This window comes from Asterias amurensis, chromosome 17, assembly GCF_032118995.1.
Source record: "Asterias amurensis chromosome 17, ASM3211899v1".
Classification (NCBI taxonomy): Eukaryota; Metazoa; Echinodermata; class Asteroidea; order Forcipulatida; family Asteriidae; genus Asterias; species Asterias amurensis.
This window is the reverse complement of record NC_092664.1, coordinates 15,458,979-15,478,398: the sequence shown is the minus strand read 5'-3', so window position 1 is coordinate 15,478,398 and position 19,420 is coordinate 15,458,979. Positions and strand designations below refer to the sequence as shown.

The window sequence follows — 19,420 nt, the reverse complement described above, 5'->3', positions numbered from 1 at the left end:
AGTTTTTTAAAAGTCACACGATAGTTGGATTTTGATGGGTTCGGGATGGCAAGATTCTATGCATGCCATGTCGTGTCATGGCCTTGCAGTTTAGAACACCGGGTTCAAGCTACATTATGGTGTTTCTGATATCAGCAGAGTGTGTGTTCGAGTTCCGGTTGTGACACTTGTGTCATTTAAGACACTTAACCATGATGATTCGTCTTTCGGATGAGGGAGGGATGGAACGTAAAGCCCGTTGTCCCATGCTTTGTGTAATGCGTGTAAAATAACCCAGTGTATTGAAAAGAGAAGGGGGTTCACCAAGGTGTTCCTTGAGCGTCATTAAGTGATGGATATGTGCGCTATAAATAAGAATCCACTATTATTACTATTTATTACTAAAGTTCTACATATTGACGTACATGTACATTGCACCTACCTGAACTGACGCCATGAAGAAACCCTTGCTTGGCTTCAAACAGAGACTGTATTTTATAGCTTTTCACACGATCCACGCTCAAAACTTCCCCAACCAAGAATAAATGTCAGTTCCTTTTACGACACAACTATAATTTCCTGTTCAATTCAGATTTTCTTTAACCATGTTCCTCTTTTGTGAATTTAATATGCAGTTACTCCGTGTTGTCTCTATTACAACCATGTATTGCAAGTAATCTACATAAAGTAATCTATGATAAGTTTACATCCATATGGATAAAGAAGATTATTTATTTTCATTTAATTTCTTTAACTTTATTTTATTTCATTTCATCCAATAATTTTTCTGGTTTGTGATCCTCGAGTACATGCAAGTGACCAGAAGTGAAATCATTTTTGGGGTTGAACAAAGAATTGACTAGAGTGGGATTCGAACCAACGACCTCCGGATTAACGTGCCGGCGCTCTACCAACTGAGTAATCTAGCCCTATATTGGCGGTGTCCCTATTTTGTCAGAAGTGAAATCATTGAACTGTTTAAAGGCAGTGGACACTTTCTGGTAATTTTACTCAAAATACTTATTAGCATACAACTTTACATGGTTACAAGTGATACAGCTTGGTGAGAAACGGCTCCCTCTGAAGTAATATTACACAAATTTGACCTCAGAATTAGATTTTGAGGTCTCCAAATCAAGCATCTGAAAGCACACAACTTCGTGTGACAAGGGAGTTCTTCTTTCATTGTTATCTCAGAATGTCGAACACAAATTGAGCTTCAAATTAATCCTTTCTTAAACATAATTTTGTACTGTTCATGCTCAATTTATTTTAATCAATCTATCTGGGTTTTTTTTTCTAAAATTTGTATTGTTTTTTTTTGCACTGTTTGAATCAAGGCCAATTTTAATTTCCCCAGAATGGGATTAAAAAAGTTATTATCTATCTTATCTAATATTCATAAATACCTCAGACAGTTTCGCTATTCCTATTGATGCAAGACGATTCTTGTGACGGGCTCGCGCTGTGTGTAAAAGGAAAACCAGCGAATATGCACCAAGACTATACGCGCATGCACACGAATGGAACCGGAAAACACACGCGTACAGACATCGTACACGTACATGTATACTGAAAATACCAGGGAGGTGGAAACATACAGAGCTCAAGCACACAGAAACGGATAAGTTTTACAGAGTTTCTTACTTTATTACGCCTTTTAACCAAAAAGGTATTTATGAATGGGAATCAAAGTGTGTTGAATCGGTTTTCAAACAGTGGTTTAAACCCGTCGAGGCCTGGTTCTTGATAATTTACCTCGACTTCGTCTCTGTAAAATTATCAACAACCAGGCCTAGTTGGGATTGATTCCCTTATTAAAAAGATAAATTGATTAAAAATGGCTTTACTTGTAGGGCAGCGCAGCAACCTGGTTTCATTTTCTGTTTGACGTCATACACACCAACAAGTACGTGGGGGGACTCTATCTTGGTGACCTAATTTTATTGACTGTCTTTTTCTCGTCCTGGACAGGCGCCAACTCTTTATTTTTGGTTCTGCTCTACAAATCAAGAAACTTCCCCACACAGCGTTTCTCTAATAAATCTGTTTAAATGCAAAACAAACTAAGACTGAAAATCCCCCAGGCATTAAAAAAAAACATGTTCTTTCGCTTCAAACCACAGTGATTTTTTTATTACTTTTTTTCCCAGTCATTATGGGGCTGAACTTTTTCATTTTTATTATTCCAATCCTGTCGCGATCCTTTGTGGTTCTTTACGACCCCCTTGTTATCAAAGAGCCCCAAGGCTTGAAAGGTTTGATTGACAGACCAGACAACAAGCTCCGACATTTGAAGCACTCGATTACAAATTTGTTTACCGGAGCTGTTGTTTGTTGTGTATGTTTACAAGTTCAAATATCTGACTGATTACATTGAAAAAGTGGACAGGGAGAAATGGCAAAAAAGAAAAAAGAAAAAAAAAGGAAGTAGCGTATAGAAAGTATCAAAGCACTGTATACATCATTGCAAAGTGAAACCTAATAAACTATTATAGTAAAACTGGGAAATAGTCATTCATAAATTTAGCCCATTCGCTTGCCATCCTACCCCCTGTACAGACTGCGAAAAAAAGAGAAAGAAAAAAATGACAAGGTTTTGATCGGGGGAGCTCTACCCTGGTAACATTTTTTACCTGGGCCCAATTTCATGGCTCTGCTTACTGCCGAGTACTGCGTTTACGGTCACTATTTGCCACTTCCTGAGCAAACGTTGAATTTTCTGCGAAAATTTTATTTGTGAAGTGTTTTTCATTTTATTTCTTTACCTTACTTGTATGCCCTTGCATTTCTATTTGTATGCGTCTTTGCTCTTTTTTTCCTGCTATATACATTGTAGACTACTTTATTTTTATATTTTTATAATTCTACTTTATTGTTGTTCTTTTTTAGAATCAGCTGGAGAGGAGAGCCTCTCGACAGGAACTGTGTTTCTTTTAGACAATCCTTCGGGCTCCAGCTGTTACTTTTTTCTTCACTGTATTTAAATTGCTCTTTGCTGTATTTTTCAATGTTTTTAACCTAGTGTATTTAAATTGCCCTTTGCTGTATTTTTCAATGTTTTTAACCTAGTGTATTTAAATTGCTCTTTGCTGTATTTTTCAATGTTTTAGTATTGTCCAAAGGCCCACACTTCGTGTATCACAACTTATATATATAAAAAAAAAACTGTGAAAATTTAGGTTCAATCGGTCATCGGAGTCGGGAGAAAATAACGGGAAAACCCCCCCTTGTTTCTGCACGTTTCGCCATGTCATGACATGCGTTTAAAACAAATCTGTAATTCTCGACATCGAGAATTGATAATTGTTTTAATGTTTTCTCAAAACGTAAAGCATTTCATAAAATAATATTTCAAGATAAGTCTTTCACTTTAACCAACTGCAAACCCTGTAAGTTGTTTGTAAATCTGTGAACTTTTTTTCTGTTCTGAGAGTTTCCAATGGCTTTAATGTGCATTATTGTACTTTTTATTCCTGAAAAAGTATACAAACAAAAATAAATAAATAAATAAATATAAATATAAAGTGAAGAATGCTTGTTTCGTGGAGTACACACACCACAAGCAATAATTTCCCTGCTAACTTGTGAAATATGCTTGACGTAAGCGCAGTATACCCTACATCTTTAAGCGCAGATTCTTTGCTTAAAGTGTAAAGCAGATCCATGAAGTCGTACTCTGGTTCCAAGATCTCCACAAGAAAAAAAGAAAGAAAGTTTGACACTTACCTGTGGGTTCCAGGTGAGGCCTGTAAGGTGATAGGCAGCTACAAAGTCCTTCAATTTGTTGATGGAATTTGTGTAGGCTCTCATCCACTCCACCTGTTTGTCATCCCTGGCAACAATGGCAAAAAGGGTAACTATTACAAAACATCAGTTCTGGAACTTCTTACACACTGGACTCAAGTTCCGATGACAGGGTATCAGAGTATGGGTTTGAGTCCGGGTCCTGGTCCTTGCGACCTTGGGTGAAACACTTACTATAATTGGTTCTAGCAATCTGTGTGCTCATTTTGGCCGATGCTGCATACTCCAAAGAGGGTTGGGGATGCTTCAAGACAGCTTAAGGCTGGATGGACAGGGGTCACACTAGCATAAGAGGCTTGGATTTCAACCCACAATAAACAAAAACCCAGAAGCACAGTTCCTGTCAAAAGCACACTCCTCGATATCATTCAATTCAAATATTAATTTAACCATTAAAAAGATACAAATTTAAAAGCTCCAAGACAGAAAACAAAAAATTACAGAAATATGTATAAAACTATGATTTGAGTTGAAATATACACTGATGAAAGATAAGCAGAAAACAAAAAAGAACCACCAAAAACAAAACACCACATAAGCAAAAACTGCCCAAACCTTGACGCCCCCACAAGCCACAGGATAAAAATAACCAGTAATATCCACTAAGAATCATTACAAACTCTAACTGACAAAGGCACAAATGAATTAAGAAAGCGTGTGGTTCTACATGTACATTAGTTAATGGCAGTGTAAACACTTTATGTAATCTACCATATACATAAACTGACAAATCTGTACAAGTGCGAGATCAATCGGCCATCTGGGTCACGAGAGAAAATCCAGCTACAAATTTTGCATTGCATCGATGCCAAAACAAAATAAATAAAAGGCTCACTGAGCGATAAACTCCAAACGACAAAAAAAAAAAAAAAGATTATTTATTTCTCATCAAATATGAAATTTCACACCAAAATGTTTCAAAGGCAGTTTTCTACTATCATCATCATTAAACCGTGTGAGTTTTATGTATACATGTAGCTGTGAGCTTCACGATTTTTGTTTTCTTACCAATTCTGTAACGTTCCTTTAAACCTCTGTGGAGTACCCAAATAGTGTCCTCCTTAGCAGAGGTAATTATCAAAACAAGAACAAGAAGTACACTCACTTTCCCTTGAAATCCTTCAGCACACGGTTTCCATAGAACAGACTCTGATCATAGCATTCCTTCAGGTAGTTACAAGGCTTCGGTGCCTGAAAACAGAAAAACAAATCGCCCTCTTTGTTAAACAGGAAGGGAAATGCCCAATTCAATTTTGTGGAAAAAGGGGCATAACAAAACCGGAATTCCGGTTTAAAACAGAGGAATCAAATCCCTGTAGAGTGGTCTATTACACACGAACCCCAGCTGTGTAAAAAATTGGGAGGGTAGTGCATTTTGCTCTTACCAACTAAGCTCCTAGTGGGTGACACCCGTGCCTACATTTACATCCTTTCTGACTGTGAATTGATAAAGGGGATAACTCTGTTTCAGCAGGAGTAGGTGGCAACATGCTCTTGGTGCCAGTTGATCTAGATCGATAGCCCAAATCGTTTAAGTGTTGCCCTCACCTTCAAGTGGCAGTCTTGTGAGTTGGGTATTTGCTCATAATTTAATAATATGATAAATTTATCGCAAAAATACATTGTGCACAAAGAATCTCAGTTGGACACTCACCACTGAGACCCATCCGACACATCCAATACCCTCCTTGACCGTCATGAGGTGATTGAAGACTTTACTCCCTCTGTTCTTCTCGCAGTACTGGATGACAGCATCAACCTTCTCCGACAACGGCTTGCAAATCTTAGCTAATAAATCCTGTGATGAGACAATCAAATACAGAATTCCATTTGTTTTTGTCAAATAGCCATAACAACATTACAACATTCCAGTGGATCCACTAAACATTCCAGTGGATCCACTAAACATTCCAGTGGATCCACTAAAGCTAAAGTAGTAGTCCCAGCCGATTTTCTACCTTCCACCCAGGTATAAATAAACAAGCAGGACAGTTTTTTTTTAGAATTAAGAAGTCTCAAAAATTCTGAAAATCTACTTGACAGTAGTAGAATACAAAGCAAGACTGTTCTCATAAGGACAAACTCTACCTGGCAAGTAGATACCTGTAGACACATGGTATTACTGCAAACCAAATATTGAAAACAATCACATTTTTATAGCACTTAATACTAGCATTTCTAACGCATTCACCGGAAATTGCAAAGAGATGACTCTTTAATAAAGAGATTTGAATGAGTCAGTAGAGGTAGCTTAACGGATATTGAGAGGGAGGTTGTAACGTTATAAGACGCCATTACTTACCGGTGCGGGTTGTTTGCTGACCACAGCCTCTTCCAAGATTTTACGCTCGGCTGCATAGGCTTCCTCAACGAGCTTAGCCTGTGGGGCAAAGGTCATAATAATAAGTTGCATTAATAGAAATGTAATAACTCTTGATTCTCTTACTTGTTAAGGAATCAGCCAAAAACTTTCAAGGTATTTTCATCAAGAATATTCAATCAATCAATGTTAATAGCGAAGACGAAAAAGCACTGCTCTGGTTCACAGAACTTGTTACCAACCACATCTCTTGCCGTTTTGCAGGCAGCATTCACACAGACACCCGTAGAATTTCCAAAAACATAAGCAGGGGGTTCAAATTTGTTGACATACTTTTATCTTCTAAATTTCTAATCAATGAGGGCACAACATGATGCTTATTACTAACATTACCTTCTTTATAACAAGTAGGCTTTCAAATAAAAATTTACACATCTTCTTCTGCAGAGTAAGGAAGTAAGGAAGTATGCGCTACCCCTACGTGGGTTGGAAGAAATTGAGGCTCTAGTATCGGTACAGCGCCCTGCCCATGGTAGCGACGGCTCTTCTGTATCATTCCTCATTTTCATTTCAGCATATTTGTTTAACGACACTGGACACTGTTGGTGATTGTCAAAGACCAGTTTTCTCACTTGGTGTATCTCAACTTATGCATAAAATAACAAACCTGTGAAAATTTGAGGTCAACTGGTTGTTAAAGTTGCAAGATAATAATGAAAGAAAAAACACCCTTGTCACACAAAGTTGTGTGCTTTCAGATGCTTGATTTCCATTTTGAGGTCTCAAAATCAAATTTGTGGAAAATTACTTCTTTCTCAAAAGCTACGTCACTTCAGAGGGATCCGTTTCTCACAATGTTTTATACTATCAACCTCTCCCCATTACTCAGTACCAAGTGAAATTTTATGCTAATAATTATTTTGAGTAATTACCAATAGTGTCCACTGCCTTTAATACTCACATGTTCAGCGACTTGACCACCCAGTTCCTTAGAGAGGTTCAAGTACTTGCTAAGCTCACCGGACACGAAGGCATCAAAGGCTGCCAATGCTTCCGAGCTATCACCTTCAATAAAATAAAAAAATACAGCATTACAAGAAAGAGTACTCCGGCCAGAATTTGTTACTTTAAATTATGCTTGTGCCGCCCTCCACGAGCCTGCACTGTCGACGCAGTCCTGTATTAAAGCAGGACTGAAAAGGCTGTGCATTTCTACCTGGAGACAAAGACCAAGGCCTTGAGCATTTTTTAGGCTGGTTTAAACTATTTCTGGATTATATTAAACGGGGTGTCTTGGCCGAGTGGATAAGAGTGACGAATTCAAGCTCTGATGCTTCTGTTCAGCAGAGTGTGGGTTCGAATCACTTGTGTCCTTGAGCAAGACACTTAACTATAACTGCTTCTCTCCACCCAGGGGTAAATGGGTACCTGTGAGGGCAGAGATGGTTCTTGTGATTGATTAGCCCTGATTGTGCTACAACTTTGGCGGCACAGGCTGTATACTCCCAAGGGAGCTGAGGTTAAGGAATGATTTAAGGCTCAGTGACCAGAGGTAATAATCAGGCATGAGAATGGGTGATGATAAAAAAAAAGGAAAAAATTCAGTTGATTGGAAATGTCAATATTCCATCATTTTTGTGTGCGAAGCACACAACACGAGCGCGCAGCGCGAAGTCCCTTACGGCCGGGGTCCAGGGCCCGCTTAAGGGCCCTGGGAGCTCTGGCTATTTTAGAAGCTCTGTGGTGGTCTCTTATGCATTTCTGGCACCTATTTTTCCAGGTAGAAGTGAGCTACTTTTGTGTGATTTTTCCTTTTTTATTTTTTTATAATAGGTTTAAGGGAAAATAAAATGTAAAGCTCACACAATTCAAACAATTTTGGGTTCGCCTGCGATTTTATTACAATTCCGGAAAAAGAAAGGAAAAAAAAAAAATAAAAAATTATCCCTTATTTCTGCTCTTGAAAATGCTTTTTTTCTCACCAACAACCATTTTTATAGGTTCTTGATTTGAAATTCGGTTGTGTAAAAGAAATTCTTTTGCAGTTAAATGTTTGTGATTTTAACGATCCGTCGGCGACGCACATTTTAAAATATATATAGGCCTATATACTTGGCGAGAGCGATGTGTTTTTGAGAAAGAGGTTGTGATTCAGCATAGGGTATAACTGGAACGAGGTTGAGATTAGACCCCAACATAGAAATAGAACCAATGAAGAAAGCACGTCGTCCGGACGCACAGTGTGTTCGCTGGTTCCCAATATATCTTTCGCTGGTTGTGAGGCAATAACAGGTACCAGTTTCCCCTGGCCTGCCGGCGATCTCAGATTCGTGCCGCGCCGCTCATTGGTTCGTGTACAAACCTGCACGTACACAGTACACATGGTGCAAACACGTGCATTGTTTTTTTCAGTAGACTTTCAAAAGTCTCCACACGTGTTATCTTTGCTGCAGCAGCAAGCGCATTACACGCAAACATTATTGAACCGTACCACTATAAACGAACCAAGGAATGCGGCAAGTTTATACATCGGTCGCTGCTGCTCCATTATGCATGCGCGATGCCAGGAAGACCACAAGCCGTAAACTGAGCCAGTTGCTGGACGGCAATTTATTGTTTAGGTGCCGTTTTTTCATGAACGCCGTACGTGTGGATCCGCGATAAGAACAATTACAAAGGTAAACTGGACATTGTCTGACTAAAGAAGAGGGATTAGAGAAATCCAAATGTATACCCCCCAAAACCTACCCCCCGAATTTTATAGCAAATTCACATTGAACTCGGAGACCACATATTTTGAAGTGAAAAATCCGGAATTCCGGAAAAATCCGGAAGATTCTCATGCCTGAATAATGTTGAAGCGCCATGAGCGTCACTTTGTGACGGACGTGAGCGCTATATAAAAAGCCACTATTATTATTAATATTATTAAACAAAAATCAATGAGTTAGACATTTCAAAAGCTTAAAATACTCTCAAATGAAATCTTCAATACAACAGTAGAGTTTGTACAATTTGACCTTTGACATGTTTGAACACAAACTTTCTGTTGTGCCCTTGAGGCTGAAATGGTCAAGTCAAACATATTTGCACCTTTGGTGTTGATGTCAAAGAGGTTCAGTGGTCAAGTGGTTAGACCGCAGCAATTACAATCACAAGATTGTAGGTTTGAATCCTACAAAGCTAACCACCAATTTGATATTGTCTTCTAGTTACTGAATCACAATTTCTTGATTTGTGCAATTCTTAATCAAAGATGTTAAACCAATGTTTGTATGTGAGAGAATGGCTGTTGCCAGCTTGGCGTTTACACCGTATATCCCCTTGTGGGGGTTCCCTTGATGGGAAGTTCATCCAAACAAACAAACAAACAAACAAACAAACAAACAAACAAACAAACAAATAAACAAACAAACAAACAAAGAATTTGTTAAACAAGAAGGCTAAACATCTATTAAAGACACTGGACACCATTGGTAATTGTCAAAGACCAGTATTCTCACTTGGTGTATCTCAACATATGAAAATTTGTACTCAATTGGTTGATTAAGTTGCGAGATAATAATGAAAGCATAAAACACCCTTGTCACACAAAGTTGTGTGTCTTAGATGCTTGATTTCAAGACCTCCTATTCTAAATCTGAGGTCTCGGAATCAAATTCGTGGAAAATTACTTCATTCAGAAAAACCACGTCACTGCAGAGGGAGCTATTTCTCACAATGTTTTATACTATCAATTTCTCCCAACTACTCGTAACCAAGTGAGGTTTTATGCTAATAACTATTGTGAGTTATTACCAATAGTGTCCACTGCCTTTGTAAAGAATGTTAAACTTACCAGTACTGGTTTGAGCAACTGACGCAGCTCCAGCACCTCCCTGATAAAAAACAAAAAGAATCATTATATTAAAAGTTTATGTTAAAACACTTCAGATCTAAATGATTATAATTATATTATTTTGTGTTAATGAAACCAAGAATGCCTCACAAGTTAATATATTCACTATAGCTTCAAAGCCTGAGGAAACCTGTACACAAGGGTACTATGTAAAGCGCTTTGATATGGTTTTTGTAAATCACGCCATACATGTATTCGTTGTTAATTATTGTTATTAAAAGTGGTGGACTTTGACCTTTGACATTTTGACCTACATGTACATATGACTTACTTCGACATTCCAGAGGATGCCCGTCAGGCAGTTGTCTGTGATGTACTCTTCCAGCTTCTTGATGGTCAGCATAAAAGCTCTCATCCATTCCACTTGCTTGTCATCTCTACAAGCAATACAGACAGAAAACAGGTTTTATAAAAGTGATGGTTAAATTTGTTTGGTTATCACTCTTAAAGGAACACGTTGCCTTGGATCGGACGAGTTGGTCTATGAAAAGCGTTTGAAACCGTTTGTTATGAAATGCATATGGTTAGAAAGATGTTTTAAAAGTAAAACATAATGATCCATAATTACCGCTCAAAATTGCACGATTTTCATTTTACGTCGCGAACTAAAACGGTCGGCCATTTACGGCAGTCAAATTTGACTTCCATCAAATTTGACTCCCATAAAATGGCCGACCGTGTTTGTCGACGAGGTAAAACGACCACCACGCAATTTCGCGGCATATTTGTGTTGATCATTGTATTCTACTTTTTACAACATCTTTCTAACCATATCGATTTTATAACAAACGGTTACAGAATGCTTTTCAAAGACGAACTCGACCCATCCAAGGCAACGTGTTCCTTTAAAACTAATCTTTCTAACCAAACGGTTACAGAATGCTCTCGACCCACCCCGAAAGACGAACTCGACCGATCCAAGGCAACGTGTTCCTTTAAAAATATTAAAAACTACTGGTTACAAGCCTACAGCAGTTTATGATAATATAAAGCAATTTTAGCTCAAAATTTAATTTGGGCTCTCAACCCAAATCAACTGCCATCAGGGGCACACTGCCACCTACTCATGGGGCTGAAACAGGGCTAACCCCCTGCAGAGTCCGATGAGTATCATCCACTAGGAGCCTGGATGGTAGAGCAGACTTTTTACAAAGCATTTATGGTCAAGTGTCATGACCAGGATTCAAACCCACACTCTGCTGCAGCTGACAACACCTGGGGCCAATTTCATTGAGCTGCTAAGCACAAAAAAATTTACTAAGCATGAAATTTTCGCCTCCATAAAAACCGGTTTTCCAACCAAATTTCCATGTGGTTTTCAGGATAAGCCAACAACAGCTGAATACCAGTAACAGGCAATATCCATCAAATGGAAATTTTGTTGGTAATCCTGTTTTTATCAAGGAAGAAATTTCATGCTAAGCAAATTTTAGTGCTTAGCAGCTCTATGAAATTGGGCCCAGAGCTTAAGTGACAGCCATCTAGCCACCTCCCTCCACCCCTCCCCCCACCTTCCTGAAATTAGGCCTACAGTACAGCGACACCATTCTGCGCTGGGCTCCCAAACAGTCCGGGGGGGGGGGGGGGTTTAACTTTGTCAGAGAAATCTGGGGAACTCACTTTCCCTTGTAGTCCTTGATGACACGGTTGCCGTAGAATAGTCCCTGATCGTACATCTCCTTCACGTATTTCGCTGGTTTGGGCTCCTGAAAATAAAAAGACAAATTAGTTAGTCAGGAGTATGGAAGTTGTAATTGAGTGTGCAAGTATCGCCCCAATATGACTCCTGGGATAATTAGATCCATCTCACCGTGCCAATTTTTTTTAAAGCACGCAGCATCACAGCCCACCATTCTACTGATGACGACCCATTTCTAAAAAATTGACACGTACCACTGTGACCCAACCGATGCAGCCGATACCCTCCTTCACTGTCATGAAATGATTGATGAAGTTCTTGTCTGCTCTCCTCTTGTCGGCAAACTCTATGACCGCTTCAACCTTCACGTTTAGAGACTTAAAGAAACCTGTGATCTCCTTCTGCTTGGGCCAAAGACAAATTTTGCAAAAATAAAAACTATGAATCAACTCTGACATAATCATAAAAAATATTATTAACAACAAGGGAAACTGACTGGCTAATGTTTTTAATGATTTGGGGTTGAACAAAGAAAATTTACTAGAACAAAGATAATGACAAGATAAGGAGACAGCTAACATAGGGCTGGATCCTCAGTTGGTAAGAGTGCCGACACTAAATACGGAGGTCATGGGTTCAAGTCCAACTCTAGTCAATATTTCTTTTTTCAACCTCAAATCAATTATAAAAATAATATAAACTAATAAAATATTATTCAAGTTGCTTAAAGGCAGTGGACACTATTGGTATTTACTCAAAATAATTTTTAGCATGAAACCTTACTTGGTAACGAGTAATGGGGAGAGGTTGGTAGTATAAAACATTGTGAGAAACGGATCCCTCTGAAGTGACATAGTTTTTGAGAAAGAAGTATTTTTCCAGAAATTTGATTTCGAGACGTCAGATTTAGAATTTGAGGTCTCGAAATCAAGCATCTGAAAGCACACAAACTACGTGTGACAAGGGTGTTTTTTTACTTTCATAGTTATCTCGCAACCTGGATGACCAATTAAGCTGAAATTTTCACAGGTTGGTTGTATTATGCATATGTTGAGACACACCAAGTGGGAAGACTGGTCTTTGACAACTACCAACAGTGTCCAGTGTCTTTAAGATTTGTCAGAGTCATGTTATGATAATTCTTTACAAGTTGGGTGTCTTACCGGACCAGGTCTCTTCATTCCTGCAGCTTTCACTAAGATGTCTCGCATCGCAGCGTAACAATCCTTCACAAGTGCGGCCTGATCAAAGAAAACAGGAAACAAAACGAAAACAAGAAGGGCATGAAACAAAAATTTATGAACAGAGATATTGACAAAATAAGGAGACCGTCACCATATGGCTACATGTAGATAGCTCAGTTGGTAGAGCGACAGCTGTTCAAAGCCCAACACATTCAAAATTTACCCAGTCAATTTTCCTTGTGGTTTATAATGTTTCTTACCCTTACACAGGTGTGTATTAAGCACTGTCTTAATACTTTCTTGAGTCCTGTGAACAATTACCACAGGCAAATCACTCGGATGGGATTCGTGCCCACGACCTCTGCATAGCTAGAGCAGATATCTTACCAATACAGCAGAGATCTAGCCTGGGGCAACAGGCAGTCTAAATCCCATTTTTTAACGCTGGGTAAGGCAACGATTTGTTAATTTTGCATAAGGATAAAGAATACAATTTGTTTTTTTGCACTTTGTAAATGCATGGTTTTCTGTTTATTTTGTAAACTAACACGGTCGTCCTTTTTTTGAGTAAAAAATTGGACTCCACACAATGTTAATTCTAGACTCGTAAGGAAAACCATGCAGTTTCAAGGCATATTTGTGTGGATCATTTTATTCTACTTTTAAAACATCTTCCTAATACTGCATTTGTAACAAACGGTTTCAAACGCTTTTTACAGACCAACTCTCCTGATCCACGGCAACATGTCCTTTTAAGGAGAGTTACACACATTGTTTTTTGCAGTAAAATCTTTTGACTCCACACATTGGAGTGCAGTGTTAATTCTCGACTGGTAAGGAAAACCGTGCAATTTCAAGGCATGTTTGTGTGGATCATTTTGTTCTACTTTTAAAACATCTTCCTAATACATGTACTGCATTTGTACCAGACGGTTTCAAACGCTTTTTACAGACCAACTCTCCTGATCCAAGGCAACGTGTCCTTTTAGGGAGACACTTAAGAAAAAAAGTCATACAAGGGACACAAACAGATGCTTACATGACTAGCGACATCACCACCGATATCGTTGGACAGAGTGAGGTACTTGCCGACATGTTCAAAGACAAACTCATCAAAAGCACTCACAAAAGCTGGAGTTTCTGTTTCAAATATGGACGGAAAAGTTTAATTAGTTTGAATAATTAATTAACATTTTCTTATCATTATTGCTCACCCTTAACACTAAATCTGCGTATAAAAACTGCTTTTGGCTAGTTGACGTGACTTCTCAACCCCAAGGGCAACTCAAACAGACTAATTGATCAAGAAGGTACAAGTTTGCGAATATAAAATAAAGTATTTATTTGGCATTATAATAAAGTAAATAAACAAATTTTTGAAAAATATCATCCTTTTGGCCTTTTATGGCTTGCTTCCAGGCTTGATACTTGGTTCTTGGAAAAAAACTAGGAACAAGTCATTGAGTACTAGGACTGACCTGGTATTCTGGTATTTGATCACAATTTTCAAATTTTTCCACGAGCAACAAATTCAGAAATCAGACTAATAATAAATATAGGAAAAATACATGATACATGTACATGTATCATGCCTGCTTTTAAATTCTTCATACTGATATTTCCGACAAACAACTCATTTAAGCTTGATTACATCACATTATGAGTTTAACACTTATAGCAAAGAGAGATGTCAAGTCTTTACCTCCGTTGGCCCCTCTGGCAACACTCTGCAATAACTGGATGACGTTATTAAGTTTTTGGGCTGCGGCTCCGTCGATCTTGCCCGACGCCTTGGCCGACTCTGCCTGGATGCTGGAACTCAGCGTCGTGAGCTGGGAAACGAGGTTGCTGATATCTGCCATGTTTTATAATCTGGAAGACTTCAAACAAAACGAGGAGAAGAGAGATTAAACCTTGTACGTAATCGTTTAGGGTGACATATTGCTGAGTGGTTTAGAGCATCAAACTCAAGCGCAGGCCTGTATGCTTTTGAAAGGGCATTTTTGAAAGGGCAAGGGCACCGAGGCATTTTCTCCTACAATGTATGTAAAGGGCACCCTATCAGGACATTTTAAATTTCTGCTGTAGGGCATTTCAAGGGCACCAAGGTAACGAAGTACCAGGCCTGCAAATTCTGGTGGTTTAGTCTTTGAAGTGGGGGCTCAAATTCCGGTCATGACACTTTTCTATGCAAAAATCTTAAATTATTTTCTTAACTTATATTTTTAAAACCTCTGTGAAGCGCGTCTCAGCCTTACTTGGGGTTAAGGGCGCTATATAAAAGATGTTTATTTTTATTATTATTAAAAATTGTGTATTTTTCGTTCATTATTTTCTTGCAACTTGCAAATTGTATGTCATTACAAAGCTACACTGAAAGAACACAACCAATTGAGCCCAAAGTTTTACAGGTTTGTTATTTTATGCATACATGTACATGTATGTTGGGACGTAACATCAATTGAGAATACTGGTCTTTGACAATTATCAAAAGAATGCACTGCCTTTACTGTACTTGTATAAGAACAGCAAGTGTACGTTTACTTCTTGATGTACATGAACTTTCACTCGTAGCAGATTGTGTTTTTGTTCACACCACTTTCCCTTTCAATTTGGAGAAGGTGTGATTTCCATCCTCATTGCCGGTTGTTACATACATACATGTATGCATTCCATTCCAATATGAATTACATTGTAAAAATGACATTGAAGGGATGGAAAAAATCCTGGGAAAAAAAAAAAAATTGGGGGGCACGTTTTTAACCATGTTTTAGTAAAAGCACACAAAGGGTGTCAAATTTTGTTGGAAATTTTAAAACTGGGTGTCAAAATTGTCACTTACACGTACACGTACGGTATGTGACAATTTGGACAACAATAAACACATATTGTAAATGAGAGATAAAACAACGGGTGTCCAAATTTAAAACATAATGAAGGTTGTGGGTCTGGGTTCCCCCTTATTCAAGACCTTTCAAAAAAAAAAAAAAAAAAAAACCTGTGAAGATTTGAGCTCAATTGGGCATCGGAGTTGCGAGATAATAATGAAAGAAAAACACCCTTGTCACACGAAGTTGTGTGCGTTTAGATGGTTGATTTCGAGACCTCAAATTCTAAATCTGAGGTCTCAAAATCAAATCCGTGGAAAATTACTTCTTTCTCGAAAACTGTGTCACTTCAGAGGGAGCCGTTTCTCACAATGTTTATACCATCAACCTCTCCTACCTACTCGTCAGGTAAAGTTTTATGCTAATATATATTTTGAGTAACTACCAATAGTGTCCACTGCCTTTAAAGACTCTGTGAATTATCAGAATTACAGACAGATCAAATGTGGACTATTTCTTTCTCCCTTTTGCCGACTTGGCTGATACATTAATGTATAATGTCAAGCAGCGTGCTAACTGTCAGGGGAGAGGGGGGGGGGGCATTCATACAAACATATGCATAATTTATAAATAAATAATTTATGTATATGACTGCCTCATTTTTAGATCAACTGTATGAATACTGCAATTATAAAGACACACTGTTTACACGCTGCAATGTATCTGTTTGTACGCCGACTTAATAATATGAGAAGCAAGTTACCATAGAGTCTCATGCACCACTAGTCTCAAGACATACATTTTGTTGACATGTTGCCAGCAATCCGTATATTGGGTAAAATAATATCCCAACAGTTGGATATAGACCAACACAATGAGGTTATAATAACATCAAAGCTTCCTGACTATTTCCATTATCAGGGGACATTATGCATTTTGGAAGGTTAATCCTGACCTGGATTTATTATTCATAGTGACCATTTGATCAACTGCATCAATGTGATACTTGTACAAGGAATGATTTCTTTCAGTAATGTTTGTGTTATCAAATCAATTCAAGTCAGGCATAATATGGTTAAATATAAAGAAGAGCTGACCTACATTATTGGAGTGGGCTTTTAAAATAGTGCTATTATTAGTATTAAAGGAACACGTTGCCTTGGATCGGACGAGTTGGTCAAAACAAAAGCGTTTGTAACCGTTTTGTATATAATGCATATGGTTGGAAAGACGTTTTAAAAGTAGAATACAATGATCCACACAAGTTTGCCTCGAAATTGCGTGGTTTTCCTTCTACTGTGCGAACTAACACGGTCGGCCATTTATGGGGGTCAAAATTTTGACCCCCATGTTAGTCGACGAGGTAAAAGGAAAACCACGCAATTTCGAGGCATGTTTGTGTGGATAATTGTATTCTACTTTTACAACATCTTTCTACCCATATGCATTTTATAAAAAACGGTTACAAACGCTTTTCAAAGACCAACTCGACCGATCCAAGGCAACGTGTTCCTTTAATTAAATAATTTTCTGTGGAACGAAATACAAAGTCATACTTTTTTTTTTTTAGACCCACTACTTAGTGCCTAAAAACACCACTTTATGTTGTGGGATTTTCGTCACTTTGAATTTAGTATTTTTTCTACAAAATTAATGAGGACAAATGAACATTTTCATCATTCACAAAAGGTTTTTAAAAACGCTACAATACAGTGGCTAAAGCGCCAAGTTAATTTTTTTATTATTAACTACTACCTGACTACCGGAAGGCAAGAATTGTGAATTATCAGTGAGAATTATCAGGGTTTTTCTTCCCCAACTTTATTTTGGCAGAGTGGATTTTCTGGAACCCTGTTGATCTCACACTGAGAACAAAAACATGTTAGAATCAGAGTCTAATTTTTGGCAAGATCCTGTTTCAAAAGAGAACTCCAGGTGCATAAATGTGAAGGGCAAACATTTTTCGAATATGATTGCAACAGCGAAACAAATCTCTTAGTCTCGATCTACAGAGTTGGGGGGGGGGGCTATGACTATCACAAAGTTAAAGAAAAATTATCATGCATGCAACAAGACTTTGTAATTGCATATTTTAATTTTTGATGGCACAGCTATGAAGAAGACAAATGAGGAAATAATACTAATACTTTTTAACACCTATTTGTAGTTTGTGCGGTTTATTCAGTGAGCTGACTTTCCGTATTGCGCCACCACTTTTTCACTCATTTGTGAAAAAAGGGCTATTTTATTGAGGTTAAAGCAATTGGACACTTGCGGTAAACAGTATTGTCCAAAGGCCAACACTTATAAAATAACAAACCTGTGAAAATTTAGGCTCAATCGGTAATCGGAGTCAGGAGAAAATATCGGGAAAACCCACCCTTGTTTCCGCACGTTTCGCCGTGTCATGACATGTGTTTAAAATAATTCCGTAATTCTCGATATCGAGAATTTATAATTGTTTTCTCAAAAAGTAAAGCATTTCATGGACTAATATTTCAAGGGAAGTCTTGCACCATTATTACCTTCCTGTAAACCCTCTAAGTTATTTGTAAATCTGTGAACTTTTTTTTTTTTTTTTCCGAAAGTGTATAATGGCTTTAATAAGATATGTTATTTCATATCGAATGAAAAAGTGGTGGCCCTATACGGAAAGTTTTCTGTTTATCCCCCGGATAACTTTCCGTATGGCGCCACCACTTTTTCACTCATTTTTACAAAAAAGGGATATCTCAATGAGGTAAATTAGACACTATATTATTTCATATCAAATGAAAAAGTGGTGGCGCCATATGGAAACTTTTCCCTTTGTTCTTCCGTAAATATTATAAACAAATCAGGGATTCAATTTCATTCAATCATCATTCATCATTTGCAAACCTCTGTGTGTGTGGCTGTGTCACTGTTGACTGTGAAAATCAATGCAACAATACATTTGACATTCTCCAACATTCATGGTTAGTTTTGTGGGATTTTCTTCCACATTCAGTGCCATTTTTTGAAATGGTGACACAATACTGTACAGGGAAATTTTAATACGAGTGCCCAGAATATGTCCCTGTCAGTGTCAGGCAGGAAACACAGGCGCTGCATGACGTTTGTGTAGGAAATCAGTGCAAAAAAAAACACGTTCACATTCGATTATTCATTTGTTAATGATGGAGTTTGCCACCGGCGTTTGCAATTTAAACACAGTATAATACCCTCTCCGAGCCCTCAATCACAAGGAAATATAACCCAACATACGAACAACTACTTAAATACAACATACAATTAAAAAAACTGCAATAAATTAAAGGAAATTAAGTGAAATACCTTGAACTGTTCTGCGTGAGAATTCTTCACACGATTGGGAGTGGTGTACAACCCGGAAGTGGTATTCTGTCAACCTCGTATTCAGAGGTGTTGACTTGATACGCATGCATAAAGCATACGGAGCAATGATTACCTCGTTCCCATTTCAACGCCCACCTCTCGATCCTGTGTAAACTTGTGACAGCCCCCCTCTCCCAATTTTATGACATACCGAAGTAAGTTGTCACTAATTAAACAGCCTATCTGGATTTTCAACGGTTTCGTTTTGTTATCTTATGGTTTCTTTTGGGCAAGGTCTTAGGTCTAGCCGTCCTTAACACAAAAGGGGACCATGCAGCGATGTTCTTTCATGCAAATGATCATAATCAAAGGAGTCACATCAACTCCAAATAAGGAGTTACTGTTTTTAGTGTTTGTTTTTCAAAATGTGGGGCGGGGCTTTGTTACTTT

At 38.1% G+C, this 19,420-nt stretch overlaps 1 protein-coding gene across 1 annotated transcript in view; it reads right to left on the bottom strand.

The window, feature by feature from the left end:
* The window catches only part of LOC139949905 (adenylyl cyclase-associated protein 1-like), a 39,552-nt gene extending 20,495 nt beyond the window's left edge, over positions 1-19,057 (bottom strand). Inside the window, exons 1-13 of the mRNA XM_071948476.1 lie at positions 18,971-19,057; positions 14,530-14,707; positions 13,867-13,967; positions 12,807-12,884; positions 11,898-12,044; positions 11,625-11,710; positions 10,276-10,381; positions 9,945-9,984; positions 7,068-7,171; positions 6,089-6,166; positions 5,441-5,584; positions 4,892-4,977; positions 3,709-3,814 (exon numbers count right to left, since the gene is read on the bottom strand). Coding sequence (XP_071804577.1) covers positions 3,709-3,814; positions 4,892-4,977; positions 5,441-5,584; positions 6,089-6,166; positions 7,068-7,171; positions 9,945-9,984; positions 10,276-10,381; positions 11,625-11,710; positions 11,898-12,044; positions 12,807-12,884; positions 13,867-13,967; positions 14,530-14,689 — 1,236 coding nt within the window. The 5' untranslated portion in view covers positions 14,690-14,707; positions 18,971-19,057. The remainder of the gene's footprint in view (positions 1-3,708; positions 3,815-4,891; positions 4,978-5,440; positions 5,585-6,088; positions 6,167-7,067; positions 7,172-9,944; positions 9,985-10,275; positions 10,382-11,624; positions 11,711-11,897; positions 12,045-12,806; positions 12,885-13,866; positions 13,968-14,529; positions 14,708-18,970) is intronic.
* Positions 19,058-19,420: the final 363 nt, after the last annotated feature.